The sequence below is a fragment of the Vipera berus genome (assembly GCF_964194415.1).
Source record: "Vipera berus genome assembly, chromosome: 2".
Classification (NCBI taxonomy): Eukaryota; Metazoa; Chordata; class Lepidosauria; order Squamata; family Viperidae; genus Vipera; species Vipera berus.
In genome coordinates this window covers 177,712,246-177,728,404 of record NC_138203.1, presented here as the reverse complement: position 1 = coordinate 177,728,404, position 16,159 = coordinate 177,712,246, and the positions used below count along the sequence as shown (strand labels likewise).

At 39.0% G+C, this 16,159-nt stretch overlaps 1 protein-coding gene across 1 annotated transcript in view; it reads left to right on the top strand.

Moving 5' to 3' along the window:
• Positions 1-16,159, top strand: part of USP43 (ubiquitin specific peptidase 43) — a 128,237-nt gene that overhangs the window by 76,952 nt on the left and 35,126 nt on the right. Inside the window, exons 4-6 of the mRNA XM_081319633.1 lie at positions 2,504-2,596; positions 7,619-7,754; positions 7,863-8,007. Coding sequence (XP_081175759.1) covers positions 2,504-2,596; positions 7,619-7,754; positions 7,863-8,007 — 374 coding nt within the window. The remainder of the gene's footprint in view (positions 1-2,503; positions 2,597-7,618; positions 7,755-7,862; positions 8,008-16,159) is intronic.

Below are 16,159 nucleotides of genomic sequence, written 5' to 3'. Positions count from 1 at the left end.
AAATCTGTCACTACCTCCATTTCTTCCCCATCTATTTGCCAGGAATTGAGAGGGCCAGATGCCATGTTCTTGGTTTTCTTAATGTTTAGTTTCAACCCAACTTTTGCACTCTCCTTCTTCACTCGCAACAAGAGGCTCTTTAGTTCCTCTTCACTTTCTGCCATGGTGTTGGTTACCAATTTATCTGTGAGAGTCTGATGGGTGTAAATTAAATAAACCTTAGAGGAATACCGAACGGGGCAGTTTGTAAGACACATTAAACCATTTGGCCATCTTAACTGGAAATGGCCTCTTTATGACAAGGGTGCTTCCCGGTTATGATTTCATTTCTAGGTCCTTCCACCAAATTCAGTCCATAGGCAGCCTCTTAGCCACACTTCTTGGTGTCAGATTGTAAATTGGTGCTGATTTATTGAAGTTTATTGCAGGGAGTAGCAAGTTTATTGCCTATAACAGAGGTCCCCAACCTTTTGGGCACCAGGGACCGGTTAGGTCACAGGTCTGCCGTCTCTTGCGGCTCCCAGTCCTCTGCCATGTGCAGTCCCAAAAAAAAAAAGTGGGACTAAAAAAGTTCAACCAATCAATTCAAATATGCAGGGTCGGTGCATATCTCGCCTTGGCTCCACTCTTCAGTCAAACCCTGTTCTGCACATACACGCATGTACGTGCATGCGCACACATTTTTTGCGGCTCCCAGTTTTTCCTTTTGTGAGGTAACCGGTTCTGAGTGGCTCTTTCACTGTTTCAGGTTGCTGACCCCTGGGTTAGGTGAAGAGAGGTTTTTCCGCAGACCGAAGGGGGTGTGGTTTTGTGTGCTGCCTGCATCCTGTGGATAGGGTTTTCCTTGTTTGTGTGGACTGGTTGCTGGCATGCTGTGGCCCGGTTCCTTGTTGGGGACCTCTGGCCTATAAGATTGATTTGACAGGGTTGAAAATTTGGGCTTTTGTTTTCCTGGGAGGTGGTTAATGCCCAAAAATTGTGCTTCAGGCATTGAAGACCTTTTTTTATTCTTTTGGCCTCCCATTTTGCCATTTTACTTGTTTTGAAGTATTTTAAAGGGGAAGAACGGATGACTTGACAGGTCAAGCCACTCACTTTGCCTTTAAACCTCCTTTTCCCCAAAAGGGGAGGGGGCCTGAGCCAGACATTTCTCCATCTCTCTGGCAACATCATGATGTTATCAGATGTTACACTCTCTGTGATCCTAAACAGATGCGAAAAGCATAGTAGAATATTTGGGCCAAAAAAGGTTGCCCACACCATTGTTAGTTTGGCAGACAAAGAGTGAATTTCAGAATATAGTGGGCTAAGTCTAACATATCTAGCTGAAAAGACTTCACTTATAACCTTTTCTCCCTGCTTTTCATGCTAGAAACAAAACCTGAAATTTAGGCAAGAAAGAGTATATGTCAAAGAAAAGGTCCATGAACTCTACTCTTTTAACATTATCAAGTCCTTCCTTCCTTCCTTCCTTCCTTCCTTCCTTCCTTCCTTCCTTCCTTCCTTCCTTCCTTCCTTCCTTCCTTCCTTCCTTCCTTCCTTCCTTTCTTCCTTCCTTCTAGCTAAAATACCATAGAGAAACCCGTTGCCAATTGATCCTGGAGATGGTAAGAAAATGGTTACAGTATTGTGTGTTTGTATGCTATTTTTACCAATTTTATATTTGTAAAAATACAAATATATTATTTGTCTGGTCTTAATTACTCAAAAGGGACGCGGTGGCTCAGTGGGTTAGGACGCTGATCTTGTCGATCAGATGGTCGGCAGTTTGGCGGGTCGAATCCCGGCTTCTGCCAACCTAGCAGTTCTAAAGCACGTAAAAATGCAAGTAGAAAAATAGGGACCACTATGGTGGGAAGGTAACAGCGTTCTGTGCGCCTTTGGCGTCTAGTGACCACAGAGACGTCCTCGGACAAGCGCTGGCTCTTCAGCTTTGAAATGGAGATGAGCACCGGCCCCTAAAGTTGGAAACGACTAGCACGCATGTGCGGGGCAACCTTTACCTTTACCTTTAATTACTCATAAGTTGATTTAATGTAATGATAGTAATTCCAAAGAGGCTGCATTTGGATATCTATTGTAATAGTTTTATCATGAGGAGTCTAATAGACAGAATCAGACCCTTCAGAGGAGAGAGACCCTGAAAGTCCATTTATCTAGATCTTACCTGATAGAGATACCTCAGTGTTTTGTATATTATACAAGGCATAATATAATATATACAAGGCGGGTTTCATCAAAGTTCTAATTTATATATTACATAATATACAAGGCGGGTCTCATCAAAGTGTTACTAATTTTCATAGAAATGTCAGTTTGGAAGTTTGAAAGGAGTGGTACTCTCAGGTCTTTAGCAATCTCTAGTTTTCTTTTTAGCCCAGAGGCTGAAGAAAAGTTTGGTGTCTAGAATACCAAATTAGAAGCCAACCTTTTTAAAGCTGGCATTGCTAAACTTTATATCAGTTTCTTTACTGATGAAGAATTTCTCTATTTTTTTCCCTAGATCTTCATTGACTTGCCCTCATTGCCGGAAACAGAGCAATACTTTTGATCCTTTTCTGTGTATCTCCTTGCCTATTCCCTTGCGTCAAACCAGGTATGTTTGATCATAAGTCATAGTTCCTCTCCTGTGTTCTCACTAGAATGTACCTTACGAATTCTACTTCTCTTAACATTGCAGGCATTCATTTACATATTTTATCATCTTTCTCACTAATTGGTGGGTTCTTCTTTCTTTTCAATCTTTCTTTTAGATAAAAAAATCAAATTTAAAGTCGTTTTAAGAATAACTATTCTCAAAATGTATATTTCTGAAATATTTTCTCTTTGAGATATGCATTTTCAATTTTTCAATTTTTAATGCATAGAACTTGTGTAGTAAGCTGATAAAGGCAGACATTCCCATCTTTCTATTTTCAGTAGGTCTGCATCCACAAATGAATTTCAGAATTTCCATTGCTTTGTTAGGTTCCACACTAAGACATTTGTAATGTAATCTTACTTCTCTTTCTATCTTACTAAAAGTTCACTTTCAGTACAAATCCACATTTTCTGTGTAAACTGCCTTGGTACAATTTATTGCCTAAATTGGTGGTCCTCAACCTGTGGTCTGAGGAGCCCTGGGGGGTGGAGATATCATCCCAGAGGGTCTGCAGAGGCGTGAACAAATGTTATGATTTAAATCTTGAGTTAAGTCCATGCACATGGTCCGTGGTCACAAAAGGTATTTAAAGGGGTCCGTGATGAAGAAAAGGTTGAGAACCACCAGCCTAAGTATTATTTAGGTCAATAAGAACAAAATCCAGTTGCAATGTATGGCAGTGAAAGCTGGACCATAAGAAAGGCTGAGCGCCAAAGAATTGAAGCCTTTGAACTATGGTGCTGGAGAAGACTCCTGCGAGTCCCTTGGACTGCAAGGTGATCAAACCGGTCAGTCCTAGAGGAGATCAACCCTGACTGCTCTTTAAAAGGCCAGATCCTGAAGCTAAAACTCAAATACTTTGGCCACCTAATGAGAAGGAAGGACTCACTGGAGAAGAGCCTAATGCTGGGAAAGGTTGAGGGCAAGAGAAGAAGGGGACGACAGAGAATGAGGTGGCTGGATGGAGTCACTGAAGCAGTAGGCGTGAGCGTAAATGGATTCCAGAAGATGGTAGAGGACAGGAAGGCCTGGAGGAACGTTGTCCATGGGGTCGCGATGGGTCGGACACGACTTCACAACTAACAACAACAACAACAAGAACAAAATTTATCAGCAACATCTGAAGGACTGCAAAATTCACCATTCCTGTTCTAAAAGTTTCCAAAGTCTATTGAACTGCCTAATTTTTCTGGATAGCCAGATCAGAAATCCATTTATGACAATCCCCCATTAGGAATTCAGTTTTTATAACTGTGGTTTTTGTTCTATTCCTGCAAGAAGAAACTTGTTTTGGGAAGCTAGGCAGGATTCTGAAGTATTTTCTCTTTTTTTCTGTCCAGAAATCTCATCTTATTTCTTACAGGAGGACTAGAACTGTCTTGTTTTTTTCAGCATCACAGGCTGAGTGAGAAATACTGACAGAAAAGGGCCATAGGCTGGAAATTGCTACGTTTTGGCAGCTGGTTATGCACAGCAGGGAGCCAAGACCCTGAAACTAGCAAAACTCCCTCCCCCCCCCCCCCGCTTTGAGGGTTCAGCCAAGTATGTATGCATGAGCTCTAGGGAAGTCAGAAAGCATGGTTTTTCAGAATTCCCAGGTCCTACTTTAAAATATAGGTAAAATCCCTACCTCTTTTTAGTTTGAATTAGAAAAGTTTTAGTGTTAGTTGGACAGAAGGGCTCATTACAAATCTGAATTCCAAAGATGCAATGTGCTCAACCTCTTGAGAGCTGAACATGAATAAATATGTAATGGATTGGGCTGCACGTGTCTGACAGCTCTACCCTGTACATGTTTCTTTGGAAATAAATCTCACTGTCTTCAGTTATGTGCATGGCATTATCAAAACAGAACCTTACTTTGAGAAATGGAACCTGATCTGTAGATTAAGTGTATCTTTTATATATTGTTCCCATCTTCTCTCTAAAGTTATGGCATTTCACGTCATCACATTGTTCTCAAGAGTTCCAGGGTTCTGATTGTACTTGATGTAGGTTCTGAGGAAATAGAAAAAGGCCACCAGGAGCTCATAGGCAGCGGAGGAACAGAGTCTTATTAATTTATGACAACCAGCTCAGGAAAGCTCATGCCTTAAATAAAACGCTTACTGTAGTCCCAAAAGATGCTACCAGACTTTTTTTTTGACTTTAGAAGCATGTTGGTAGAGCTTCAGATACCTGATGTAGCAAAATCATTTCTATAGAAGCTTATGCTAGAATTAATTCCTTAGCTTTTAAGATTCATAGGATTTTTGTTTCCCTTGGAATTGATTTTTTTTAAAGGATTGCCTACGTAGTTTGGAATTTATTCTTATCCAAATGGAGTCTGTTTAATGTCTATTTCTAAACAGCTTGGGGAGATTCAGTGTGTCCCTCTCTCTCCTTTATACCTTCCCTCCAACCTGCTTTCTGCTCTCTCTTTCCAGTCGTTAAATCCTTAGAACTCCCTCCAGATTCTTGGCTTTATCTATGCTTGCCTGGGCTTGGCAACAAAAAGGCTAAACAATGAGTCTGTTTCCATTGTGGGGATTCAGCCACCGGAGTCCTTTATCAATGAGGAGAAAAAAGAACAAAATCTAAAGTGTTTTCTCCAAACTGCCATTTTATGGATATGAATCTTTGAAACCCCTGTGAGTTGTACCTCTAAATGGTTAGATAGGTTTAGAATTTGTAAATGTTTGCAGGATAGCTTCCCATAGGTGAAATTGGCACAATATATCTGCACTTGAATGAGTGGTGTGGTGGCCTAATGATGAAGACGCTCACCTCCCACTCAGAAGGTTGAAAGTTCAATCCTAAGTACTGGGAGATGTTTCTCTCCTGGGGCATAAAGAAAAAAATATCTGTTGTGAACTCTGCACAGCGTCAGGAAGGGAATCTGGCCAATAAATACTCAGCTCCATCCAATCACCCCGACTCTACCCCAAATTAAGGGATTACAGGGTTGTAAAAACAGGAGTTTAAATCGCCACTTGAATATTAGAAACTAATATTGATCCATACCTTTGACATTTAGATTTAAAAGAGAGGGACACAGTCTGAGATCTCCTACAGTATAGAAGTTGTTACTAAATAGTATTTTTTAAAATATGGCAAAAGGGAAAAATGAATATATACTTGCTAAATAACATTATCAATTACATTTAATGTAATTTTTTTAAAATATAAATTAAATGAAATAAATTTGTTTTTTGTCCTGGCTCTGGTGTTGCTTCTTGGAGTGTAACTCTTAATTTCAAAAAAGGTTGTTCATCCCTGCTATGGAATATGCAATGGATAATATCCTGGTGACCTTATTTGACCTAATATAAGGAAGCAAATCTCTATCTTTAAGAACAGTGTCATTTATTTTTGTATTTGTTAGTTTTACATCTCACTTTTATTTCAGGAATTCAAAACAGCATTCAGAGTACACCCTTATCCAATGTTTACCTCTAGTAACAATCCTCTGAGGTAGACTGGGCTGAGAGAAAGTGATTTGCCCATTTAGCGAGCCACTGAGCGTCCATGAGTCATTTTAACTTGATGTGAGAAACATAGAGGTGCAGCTTAGTGCTATTTAGTGCCTGCTTTCAACCTGTCATCAGGTTGACCACTTGAAGTTTCCCCGAGTCTTCCGCTGAAGACTGATTCTGCAGTGAATGTGGAGACTTCTGGGGAAGCAACGGCAAACTGAAGATGGCTGCTGAGAGCAGGTCCAACAGCCATGGGGGAATGAGGGGCCAGCAAAAAGAGGCCTCTGGATTGCCCACATGCACTCCATAACAACAGCTTCTCACAAGAAGACTGTCAGATAGCAGTCTCCCGCAGGTTCTTTTTACTGTTTCATACTTTGCTTAATTCATATCCCCTTTTTAACTCTTATCTGTCAACTTTTAATAAAAAATATTATTAAAAAAGATCTATTGCTCAAGATCAGAATGGAAGAGGGAAGAGTTAAAGCCACCTTTCTTATCCATTATGCCCGTGAGCCACATAGGTTTGAACTTAAAAGAGAAAAGCGCCACAGACTTTCCTTTCAAGCAACACATTTAAAGGGGGCATAGGAAAGCACTCACTGAATGCTGCCATGTAGAAGTTTTAGGAGAAATTCTTCGCTGTGCAACCAACACCATGTTACATCCATGTTTTGCTCCTGTCAGGAAAAGATGAGTCATAGCTCCCATTAAGTAGAATAAATTACCACCAACAACAACCCTTGTTTTTAGACCTTTGCATCCTAATTAACTGTAGGAACATGAGAGAAGACTTCGTGATTTCTTCCAGAATGCTTGCTTGCTTCCCCATTTTTGCCTCCCTCTTCTGAGCCTTCAGGGTGAGGCTTTAAATTCAACTCTTTTCATTTCTTCTCAGTACAAACTTTTTATCTTATGGGCGCTGAACTGAAAATGAAAGGCAGGTTGTTTGGGAATTTTGAAGAGTTGTAGCCATAACATAGCTGAGTGGGTGGGGCAGGTTAAAGGATAGAGTGCTGTAACGTAGCTCTTTCCAGCAATCTAGGAATTATTCTGCTGTAGTGCTGTATTTCAGATTGCTCCTACACAATTCAAAGGCTATGCCATACACTATTTTTAATGAGTAATGTTTAATATCCATGGTGACAGATACATTCTTAAAGATACAGAAGGTGTCATTTCTTAGTGCTTTGAAAGGAGCAGGCCTCCAAGTGGAGATGTTTTCTACCAATCTGTTCATCCCTGGTCCTCAAGTCATATGTTTACAATACATATGCCCCAAATTTCCATGCTTAAAATATGTGATAAAAAAATTAGGAAACGTTCCAATTCACTTCTTTGTTCATAAGCAATAACATATATCTAAATAAATTACGTGGCCAAGTTAAGGCAGAGAATAAATGAGTGAACGAACAAATAAATGAACAGACGGATGGGCAGACTGGATGTGAATTAACTGTGAATTGGGGGCATTCTTAGTATTCCTCAATTCTCAATTCCCTTGTGTTCCTCTTTCTTCCAGGCCTTTGAATGTCACTCTTGTCTTCCAATCCAAAAGCCAGCGATTTGTGCGTGTAGGCCTAGCTGTGCCTCTCTTCAGCACTGTGTCAAAGTTGAGGGAAATGGTGGCTGAGGAGGGCAAGATTTCGCCTGACCAGGTTAGCCAGACAATTTTCTCTCATACTCTGTGCTCTGTGAGAATACCATACCTTATGATTTGAACTTGGCTTTTTTGAGGTTGATATCCTTAACTGGTCTTTTTGCAGATAATCCTGGCTGAGCTAAACCAGTCAGGATTCCAGTGCTCCTTCTCGGATGATGAGGATCTGAACACCATTGCAGAAGGGGACAACATTTATGCTTTCCAGGCCCCACTCTCTTTTAAAAGGGGTAGCTCCTCCCGAATCTCAGGTACATCTTACCGTGGTGGTTAAAAAAAATACAATACTCTTCCATTATTTTGCAAATTTAATAACCTCTTTTTATCTACAATAGTGGAAAGCCAAGGCTCTTACCAGATTCCTAAACTTTGTTTTGATACATTACCGTGGTTGTTGGTAATGAAAATGCAGCTTTTTTGGCCTCTTTTTTTTTGGCAGGAGCACATATTCAATACATACTAGTTTCTTCCTATCAACTGAATAACTGATGAATGGTCTGCTTGGGATTGGACAAGAGCATTGGTAGGTCATATAGATCACTTTCCATAAGCCACCTGTAACCCATAGGCCATAGTTTTGTCATTCCTGGTCTACAACTATACTAATAGACTAATTAATACATGCCAAGATCAAAGTATGAAATTATGCTTTCTTAATGCGCACTGCAGATCATAAACAATGCTCAGCTATCTTTGCCATAGTCTACCTGAGCCAGAAAAGAAATAATAATAATAATAATAATAATAATAATAATAATAATAATAATAATAATAATAATAATAATAATAATGCAGATAGCACTATTCAGATAGGCTTCACTTACCAACTGCAATTGAGACTGGCAACTCTGTTGCTAAATGACATGGTTGTAAAGTGAAAATATTTAACTGTCTTGATAAGATCAGAACCAGACCAATAACTTTAACTGAAGACTAGGTCTATCCATTACACTCCTTTTGCACAGCCTGAGTAGCATAGATTAATAATAGTCCTGCCAGATAGCCACTGGTTAAGTGGGCTTTAGGGGCATTACAGTTCTGTCGCTTTAATAGCTTCTTATTAAGATTTGTAGACTGGTGATTGCATCATGAGGCTATTAGGAAAAAAAGAGGGTTTTTTTTAATCCCATTTATATCCCGCCCTTCTCTGAAGACTCAGGGCGGCTTACAATCTAAGAAGCACAAATCAATGTGCTTAGCAATAGCCTTCATTCTATGTATATGCCTGCTTATTAGGGCTTTCGGGGGCCCCCAGCGGCATTATTACAAAGTCAGCTTATTGCCCCCAACAATCTGGGTCCTCATTTTACCTACCTCGGAAGGATGGAAGGCTGAGTTGTCCCTTGGTCAGCTTTATTGTCCTCTGTATTTGTGTCTGTGTGTTTATTTTATTCTGACAATTGCCTGATTTACTGTTAGCTCTCTACATGAAATGGAGTGGATTCTGAAGAAAGTTATAACTGCAAGTTATTTATAAAGAGGAGCTGTTATATGTGCTAATAAACTGAACAACTACTTCTACAGAAAATTGTATAAATAAAGTATTCATCAGCCAAGAATTGCTTTCTCTTATCATCACCCTTTCTCAGCCTATAACTACCTTTCCTTTAAAGGAGGTTTCTGCACAAAATTGAATTTCAAAACCAAGAGGAGCAGGAATCCATGTTTTTCCTGCTCCTTTTCCTCTTGCTTATGTCTGAGTTGATTTTTTGTTTCACTTTTGTGACACTTGTTAGAGATCCTCCTTTCTCCAAAAGCTATCCAGACATTATTATGTATTAATTTTTTTGCCACCCATCTCGCTGTGAGGTGACTCTGGAGAGAACATGAAATAATAAAATAAAACACAAAATAATAATCGAAGTTCAGGGCCTAGAAACCTATGTCTGGTAATAATCTCTTCCATAAAGGAAAGCCAGTGTTTGTGTGGGTGGCTTCCACTTTGGGAAATAATGTCCCATAAGAAGTCAGCTTGATGCCACCTCTAGCACCTTTCTGAAAAGCGCCCGGGACAAAATTCTGCAGGGCTTTTGAAAGTTGAAATTGCCTAATGTAGTATTCTTTACTGACATTTTAAATGTCTTTAATCTTTTTATTGATGTAAACCACCATGAGTTGTATGGTTTTGGTGGCATACCAGTCAATCTGTCAATCAATCAATCAATCGTATATCATATACAGGGAGATTTTGATAGCAGTGTGCTTTAACCAGTTAATGCCACACATACATTCTGAGGTAGTCCTAGACCAGGGGTGTCAAATTGCCGGCCTATGAGCTGGTTGCATCATGTGGAGGCTGTGCCCACCCCAACTCCGCCAATGCAAAAAAAGTCGCCCTATGTCGCAACACATCACATGATGTGGCAAGTTTGACACTCGTGTCCTAGACTATCAAAGAACTTGCTCAGTCTTTGTCTTTCCTTTCTTTTTTAGAGCTTTACTATTGAGAATTATATATATGATAGAATGAGCTAGTATTTTTAATAATAACAAAATTATCTTATGTGTATTGTACATGCATATTGTAAGCTTTTTGCCATAGAAAATGTCAATCCATACTTTATTAATGAAAGTATTTCAGTCTAGTACATCTTTCTCTCCTAATTAACATGAATTACACAGTATTTTTGACTGACAAATTATGAATATATACCGAATTCCAGGGTGAAGACAGCATGATATTAATAGTATTAAACATGTTTTGTATGCATCTCCAATTTTTTGCCCCTCCAGATAACATTGCAATAGTTCAGAGCTTTCTTAAGATTCTTTCTTTCTAAGAAAGAGTCTTAAGCTCTTTAACTATAATGTATTTGAGTCTGTTAAAAATAACATTCTGTGATGTGGCTTGCAGTCTAAAGTAGAGAGGAAAAAATCCCTACTTATCTTTTTCGATGACTTCTTTCTTAAGATTTTGGGTTTTTGTGTAAAGTATGAATCCTCAAACTATGGATCAAGTGCTTCTCTCCTGGGGTCACAAGCAACTTAAAAAATGATTACATACTATAAAAATGATTAGAATTATGCAAAGTAGGAATGCTGCCAAAATTTACTTCAAGTTTGCTCCTCACTTGAACAAATCTTTAGTGAGTAGTTGCAAAGCTAAACAAGTATTATGTATAGATTAAACCTTAAAAATTAAATGTAAGTTTATATTTATTTCTTATACAACCTAACCCTAATGAAACCATTAATGTTAAACATGTTGTTGAATTCCTACACAGAATACCTATATAATTTTAGGGGGTATGGTACTGCAAAATTTGAAATTCTGTTTTATCTTGCTGTACAGCATTAACCTTGATTGTGATTTTTAATATTGCTGATGCTGTTGAATCCTTCAAAAACCATTAAGGAAAACTTAAGAGTTTTCCCATAATAAACTGGAGAGACCTGTATGGAAATATGATGTGGTTGTTGGTAATTATTCTTGTTCTTGGTGTGAGTTGTTAAAAGAAGAAAAGAGTATTGTATCTATGTTGTGTTTAGAAGTCTTGGACACAGATGGCTTAAGAAATCTCTAGAAAGCTAGAAGTTCAAACCCTCACATTAGTCAACACTCTTCCAAAACTGGGCATTGGCTAGGCATCATTAAGCTTTCTACAGTCAACTAATATGCTTCCTGAACTAGTCCATGTGGATGCAGACCACAGTATGACTTGGCTTTCAGGCTCATATCTTACTCATCTTTCATCCAAAATTAATAGCTACTTGCCCAGTTCTCATTGCCCAGAATGGTCCTATATTCAATAGAGCCCTATAGCATTATTTTTATTCCATAAACCTCCATAACTTCAGGGTGCTACTTCCTTGTAGCCTACCTGCCTATCTTCTAGACCTCCAAGGTCCCATTCACAGTTACTGTTTTTGAGCCAGGTTTCGCCTAATCTGTACTCATACCTTTGGTTTTTCCTGCCTGTGTGTAAAACCTTGCTTTTCTCCACATTAAATTTCATTTTGTTGAATAGGGGGCATTGTTGAAGTCTGTCAAGATTCTGAGCTTGTTTTCTGGTGTATTGGCTATACCTGCCAGCTTAGTGTCATCTGCAAATTTGATGAGTTCCCCTTCTATTCCCTCATCTAAGTCATTTATGAAGATATTGAAGAGTACTGGGCCTAAGGCGGAACCTTGTGATACTCCACTGCTTACTTCCCTCCATGTAGATGTAGTACCGTTAAAGACGACTCGTTGAGTATGGTTTGTCAGCCAGTTACAAATCCATCTGGTGGTGATGTTGTCTATTCCATATTTTTCTAGCTTATCAAGAAGTAGATTGTGGTCTATTTTGTTGAATGCCTTGCTAAAGTCTAAGTATGCTATGTGCACAGCATTTCGCTGGTCTACTAACTTAGTCACTTTGTCAAAAAATGAAATAAGATTGGTTTGGCATGCTCTGTTTTTAGCAAACCCACGCTGGCTTTTAGTTATAACTTTATTTGTTTTTAGTTGCTCACAAATCTGTTTTTTGATTATCTTTTCCAGTATCTTCCCAGGTAGGCTGATTGGTCTGTAGTTTCCTGACTCGGAGGAAACAAATAACAACAAAAATCCTTAGCTATAAATGTGAATGATATGGCAATAACCTGAGATACTGCTGCCACCATTTCATTGTGGCTTATGGGTACCTTTTTGGGTGCTGAATATACTCGATATGATTGTTGTAAGCTAGGATCTTACTAGTAGTATTTTGTAATTGATTCCTATGTGCCAAAAAAGGGAATCTGTTCCTGCTTTCTGACTCATACAAGAGGTTACTTTTAGCCTTCCTGAACTTGGCAGGCAGCCAAGCCATTTTTGCTTCAAAGATCAGGCTTGAATCAAGATAAATTGGTTTTTCAGTTTGCAAATGCCAGGAGTGTAAGTGAGATTTTGTTGTCAGCCCTCAATTGGTGGGAGGATGTAGTTAGGGTGGAGCCTATGAGGGATAGAAGAGCTGCAAAGAGAATTTAAATTTCAGATTTTCTATCTGGTTTCCCATTTAGAATGAAACCTAAGCATACAAATCAGTACAGCTTTCTACCAGTCCAGTACAGATTATTTCTGAAACATGAAAGTAGAGGTGGAATAGGCTGTAAGAGGCAATATGATTTCAGGATAAATGAATGCTTTTAAATTGCACTAGAATTTGTTGGGGTATTAATGAAATATTTTGATAGGGTTGACTTTAACAAGATCCTCACTTTCTGTTTGTTCCATGGTCACTAAGGGACACCTGCTGTTTCTTGAATGTGGGAATTGAATTTTCCACCTGATCCCTACCCATCATAAATGCATCTCCCCCCAAAATTTAGCCCAATGTTGTTGTGTCAAATCTCTCTAATGCTTATCTTCCAGATCCATTATTATTATTATTATTATTATTATTATTATTATTATTATTATTATTATTATTATTATTATTATTATTATTATTATTATTATGCAACAGATATTCTTAGAGTTCCTCTTCCCCATCTATATGCTATTCAGTGCTTTTTTTCTAAAAAAAAAAAGGTGCTGGAACTCAGAGGTGCTGTCACTGGGAGCGATGCCGGTGTCTTGCTACGGCGTCGCCGCCCGTCCTTTGCACCCCTGCGGCTCGGAGCCACATGCCATGGGGATTCCCCTCCCCACAGTTGCCACGCCACGGCCCGTGCTGAGCCCCCACCCAGAGCTGCTCCGAACCCCGACCCAGAGCTGTGTTCCTCGTGGCAGTGGTCTCTGGTGACAGACAGCTGATGGCCTCCGGCACTGGCACTTGTTCACTTACTGCCCTGTCGCTTCCAAATGCAGTAAGTGAGTGAGCGAGCAAGTGGTGTTTGGAAGCGTTTGGAAGCGATGGGGCAGTAAGTGAGTAAGTGAATGAGCAAATGGCATTTGGAAGCATCAGGGCAGTAAGTGAGTGAGTGAATGAGCAAATGGCATTTGGAAGCGATGGGGCAGTAAGTGAGTGAGCGAGCAAGAGGCCTTTGAAAGAGATGGAGTGAGTGGGGGAGAGACTGAATGAGGTGCCTTTGAAAGAGATGGAGGAGTGAGTGAGAGCGACTGGAGGCTTTTGTGAGCAAAGTGTGAGTGAGTGGGGAGCTTTTGCGAGCGAAGGGTGAGAGAAAAAGGGAAAAGTGAGGGGGAGAAGGGAAAAAGAAAAGGCACTGACTTCTGACTTCCTCTGTTACAGAAGTAGAAGGAAGCATTAACATTGAACCTCAACTTTTTGCTTTTCTATAATATTATAAACTAGCCATTTCTATAACAATAAATAAATCTAACCAATGAAAGCCAAAATACCCCCCCTTTTTTAGTCATCAAGTTTTTGACACCTTGTTAAGCACTGGTGGTGCTTGAATATTGTCATGTCCTAAAAGTGGTACAATTTCTGAAAAGGTTGAAAAGCCCTGATGTAAATGCAGCCTAAATTGTTTATTGCCATCCTATTTGCAAATAATATCTTACTTGTGACTAAACAAAATTTTAATGTACAGATAATACCACAGATAATACCACCAGAAATTATTTTAGCCTTTTTAATAAATGTTGTTATTGATGTTAAGCTCATCATGGAAAACATCATATATTCTTATGTATATACTAGGTTAATTATTTAAAGACTGAAGCGCAACATAACTAGATTCTAAATAATCTATTTTTCAAAACACACAACAGTCCAAACAGTAAAAGTAAAGTCCAAATTAAGAATATTTCATTCTTAAGAATTGTTTAATTTAAAGTGGTTTAGTTGTAATAGATGGTTATAGATTCAAAATAGTTTTCAAGAGTGTACAAAAGATACTATTGTTTTTCTAGCATCAGCTAAATTAGACATATTTCATTGAGAAAAATGTTTCTCATTTCTTTCCTGTTACCTTTATTGATTTCATTGCAGAGATGTTAACATAGGAAATAGATTATTTTGTTATCTAATTTTACCTTCCAAAAGACAGAAGCAGATGAAAAATGTGAGGTTCTTTCCTGTTGGCTTTTTTGAATTAGCTGTTTTAAATTCTAAAAGTTTAGTTCCTAAAGAAGTAACCTTGTAAATGATTTTAATGTCCTCCTCTAGTGCAGGGTAGGCAACCTTGGCTCTTTTATGACTCAAGGACTTCAACTCCCAGAATTCCTGAGCCAGCATGGCTCAGCTTGGAAACCTCTCTCTTTCCCCTCAGCATGGCTGGCTCAGGATTTCTGGGAGTTGAAGTCCATGAGTGATAAAAAAGAGCCAAGATTTACCCCTCCAATAGGCTTTCGAAAGCCAATAATAGAGGGAGCCGGAACGCCGTTCTGAGTGTTCTATGAGAAAAAAAGCCCTGATGCTATTAAATAGATGACTTCCTGACTTTTTCATAGCAGTAACTGAAACTTTATTTTTTTGTAGCTTAAGAAAGTCATTTCATCTAGATACATATTGGTGAAAGGTCCATCTGTCTAAGGAAAAAGGACTCAAACCAAGTATTCTGCTGACCTGCTGGACTTTCCACCTCTCAAAAAAGTGGGAAGTCTTAGGAAGCTATGCACTCTGCTTGCCAGCCTCTGCTTTTTATCTGCTTTGTCTTGCTTATTGATCAGATATGTTTGGTTTGCCATCGATTGAACTCTCTTTGTTCAAAATAGCCTCTGACATTGCAGATCCCATTAGACTCCTGGGGGAGGGAATGTTAGGATTCTGTGTTATAAAATAATCATGTGGGGGGAATGATTTCATTGTTTTTCACTGTATGAGTAAGAATTGTAGGGAACATTCAAATATGCGGGCTTCACACAGCCCAGAAGAGACATTAATGTTTAGAAATAATATTTGGAATTATCCCATTTGAGAATTTCTATAGCTCTGAATTCTTAGATGTTTGGTTGGGTTAGGAATCTGCAGAGATGAAGCTTTTGACAAGGGCAACTTCAGGAAGAAGAGAAGAGGCAGAAAATCATTTAGCTGAGCTGTGGGACTGGCAAGCATCTGTCCAGATGGCTGCATTTCTTTAAAAGAATGAGCTTGTAAATGCAAAACCAGAATGGGTCTGAAGACATAGTCTGTCAGTGATTTATTGTTTCTCTGGGCTAAACAAGAAGCCTTAATTGAAAAACTTGAGAGGTGACAGTATGTAAGCTGATCTGGGAGATGGATTTTCCCGAAAAATCCTGCTTTTGGGACAGTCCTATTGCCAGGTGACATTAATAGATTAGGAAGCCTAAATCTGTACAGAGGGAATGATCCACCTGGAAATTGGGGTATAGATGAGGCTAGCTGGTCTAGTGATCAGGAATAGTTATCCTGGTAGAAGGGATCAGATAAGATCATTTAGGCAAACATTTGTTTTAGGGGGAGACATTAATATAATATTTGAATTTCTATGAATGTATGATTGGTTAGTCCTGGCTTTTCTGTGGAATCTTCCAGAATCAATATACTGCATCAGAAACTATTGTTTTATAGT